This window comes from Empidonax traillii, unplaced genomic scaffold (assembly GCF_003031625.1).
Source record: "Empidonax traillii isolate 1590-97213 ecotype Southwest subspecies unplaced genomic scaffold, ASM303162v1 scaffold2231:size98615, whole genome shotgun sequence".
Classification (NCBI taxonomy): Eukaryota; Metazoa; Chordata; class Aves; order Passeriformes; family Tyrannidae; genus Empidonax; species Empidonax traillii.
The window spans coordinates 80,049-83,057 of NW_020957424.1; the positions used below are offsets into that span (position 1 = coordinate 80,049).

General features: G+C 57.2%; 1 protein-coding gene across 1 annotated transcript in view; it reads left to right on the plus strand.

Annotated features, from left to right (window-relative positions):
* RHPN1 (rhophilin Rho GTPase binding protein 1) overlaps window positions 1–3,009 on the plus strand; it is a 36,843-nt gene that overhangs the window by 23,404 nt on the left and 10,430 nt on the right. Inside the window, exon 10 of the mRNA XM_027909580.1 lies at window positions 457–613. Within this exon, the coding sequence (XP_027765381.1) occupies window positions 457–613 (157 nt within the window). The remainder of the gene's footprint in view (window positions 1–456; window positions 614–3,009) is intronic.

Consider the following 3,009-nt stretch of genomic DNA (forward strand, 5'->3'; position numbering starts at 1 on the left):
CTCCAGTCCCTTCCCCAGCCTCGTTGCTCTTCTCTGCCCCTGCTCCAGCCCCTCCATGTCCTTGCTGAGCTGAGGGCCCAGAGCTGGACACAGCACTCCAGGGGTGGCCTCCCAGGGACAGAATCCCTTCCCTGCTCCTGCTGCCACCCTGTCCCTGAGCCAGGCCAGGATCCATTGGCCTTCTTGGCCACCTGAGCACCCCTGGGCTTGTGTCCCATTGCTGTCAATCCACACCCCCAGGTCCCTCTCTCTCCAACCTCTCTTCCCCACCTGCAGAGCTCTGTGGAATTATTGTGGCCCAAGTGGAGGACCCCCCCACTTGGCCTTGTTGAACCTCCCACCGTTGGGCTTGGTGGGATGTCAGCGTGGTCAGCAGAACCCTCCAGGAGAGGACAACCCGCTGGTGGTTTCTCCTGATGGACGTCCCCCATCTCTTATCCTTCTCTCTCCTCGCAGGTGGAGGATGTCTACTCGCTGGTGCACCAGACCATGACCCAGCCCCACGTGAAGGACTACGTTCCCTTCTCCTGGACCACCATGGTGCACGTCAAGTCGGAGCATTTCAAAGCCCTCTCCCACTACTTCGCTGCCATCGCCCTCTGCGACTGCCCCGGTGAGTTCCCGCCTTGGGAGGAGCTCCCTGATCAGTTGGTTCCATGTGACAGCTTGGAATCTGGGGGAGAGGGGGAGGATTTCCAAAGAAAGGAGGCATGAGCAGATAGATAGATCCAAAATCCTGGAGGTTTTGGGATGCTCTGAGCTGGGGATCTTCTTCATCCACTCAGCGATTCCTGCCCAGGGCAGATTCCCCCCCCCCCTCCCCATTTCTGGTTTCCACAGGGAAAAGTCCTCCTTAAGAAAGGGAGCAAAAAGGTGTCACCTGCTGTCCCCTTTGGGACTGGGGGCTAAGCAGGGGTTCACCTGCCTGCTGCCCACACCTGTGTCCTCAACCCACCACCCTTTGAGTCACCTCCTGTTGGAAGCTCCAAAAACTAAAAAGAACCCCCAAAATATCTTGAATTCAATTCCCAACCTCTCATGGATGGATGAGGGAGCCTGAGGGCGGTGGGGTGCTGGCAGCAGGGGTCCACGTGGCCGTGCTGGGCTGGGGTGTCTCCCGTGGAATCAGCTGGAGTCCGGACGCGGGACGTGCCCCCTCATCTCCGTCTGCGTCATCATCGCCGACACCCTGCGAGCGATTCTGGGACAAGCAGAAGCTCTGGGGGTGGGCAGCAGATGGACACCCTGACCTTTGGTGCCACCTCATCGCCTGGTGGGTGGCTGAGGAGGCTTTTTTTTTTTTTTTGCCAAAACCGGTGCTGTGCCCGTGACGCCGGTGGCTGCCAGACTGTCCTGGCACCCTCCCCCGCTCCAGAGTCTGCCCAGAATCCTCTCCCCGGGCTTGTGGCAGGGGGGGTGTTGCAGATGGATTGATGGAGGAGGCGGGAGAGAGTTGGGATCCTGTGGTGCTGGAACAGCCTGAAGGCTGGAGAAGCAGGAGAGGATGATGATGGAGATGGGTTTGGGTGGGGTCACAAAGCATGGGGAAAACCTTTCCCCTAAAATTTCGAGGCTGTTTGGTGTCCTGGTGAATTAAAGGCGCTGAGGGAAGCAGCAATCTGCAGGAAATGCCTAATTTGGGGAATTTTTTTATTGCCTGCTGTTGGGATCTGCCCCTCCCTGACCTCCCTGTCAGAATAACAAATCTTTTGCTTCCGTAACCAGCTGGCAACAAACTCCTTACTCTGCAGATTAATCCCCCAGGGAATGCTGACATGGCAAGAGCTGGCACAGGCAGAGCTCCCAGCCCTGGAGCTGCCACTTCCCAACCCTCTGGATGCCGATGCCAGGCTGCTCACCGGGCTTTTGGGATCCTCTGTTTGACCCAGGAAAGCTCCCTGGAATTTTTGGGTTGCTTCTTCTCACACTTTATGCCCCGGGAAGGGGATCCCTGAGAGCCAGAGGGGATTAGGAACAGCTTTGGCTGGAAATCAGGATTTAAGGAGCCCAGTGTGGAGCTTGGAGAGCCTGGGAGAGCTGTATCCATGTATCCATGTCCATGTCTCCATGGAAAAACCCCAGGGTTGCACTGTGAGCTCTGTGCCTGTGCAGGGTTCCCTGGCACAGCAGGGAGGGCTCAGCTCCCTAATTAATTAATTAATTAATTACACTTTAATCAGCCTGTTTTTGAGTCACAGGCTGGGAGAGCTGGGAATGTTCACCTGGAGAAGGGGAGGATCCAGGGAGAACCTGGAGCCCCTTCCAGCTCCTAAAGGGGCTCCAGGAGAGTTGGAGAGGGACTGGGGACAAGGGATGGAGGGACAGGACACAGGGAATGGCTTCCCACTGCCAGAGGGTTAGATGGGATATTGGGAAGGAATTCTTGGCTGGGAGGGTGGGGAGGAGCTGGAATGGGATTCCCAGAGAAGCTGTGACTGCCCCTGGATCCCTGGAAGTGTCCAAGGCCAGATTGGAGCAACCTGGGCTAGTGAAAAGTGTCCCTGCCCATGGCAGGGGGTGGAACTGGATGATCTTCCAGGTCCCTTCCAAGCCAAACCATTCCCTGATTCTCTGGTTTGTCCAGGTGGAGAAAAGCCAGGGCTCCCTATTTCCAATCTGCTTCCAGATGGGAGCAAAGGAAGGAGGGAGGCAAAAGAGCCGGATATTGTGCTGTGCCCAGGACAAATCCTGCCCTTAATCCCAAATCCTGGGGGGAGTTCTCACTGGGATAGCTCATCCCTGTGCCCATCAGTGATGTCCTGGTTGTCCCAGGCTTTGGCTGGACAAGACGAAGGCGCTGCTGAAGTTATTGAATGTGGTCGTGGCTTCCTTGTCCCCACTGCCAGGGTGGCCTGGGTGGCCCTGACCTCTCCCTGAGCCAATTCCCACCCTTTTCCTTCCCACAGTGGCCTCGGAATCTGAGCTTCCAGAGCAGGAGAAGGCCTTCATGCAGTTCCACCTCACCATGCCGGAGGGGCCATCGCTCCGTGTCCTGCTGCAGGATCCCGA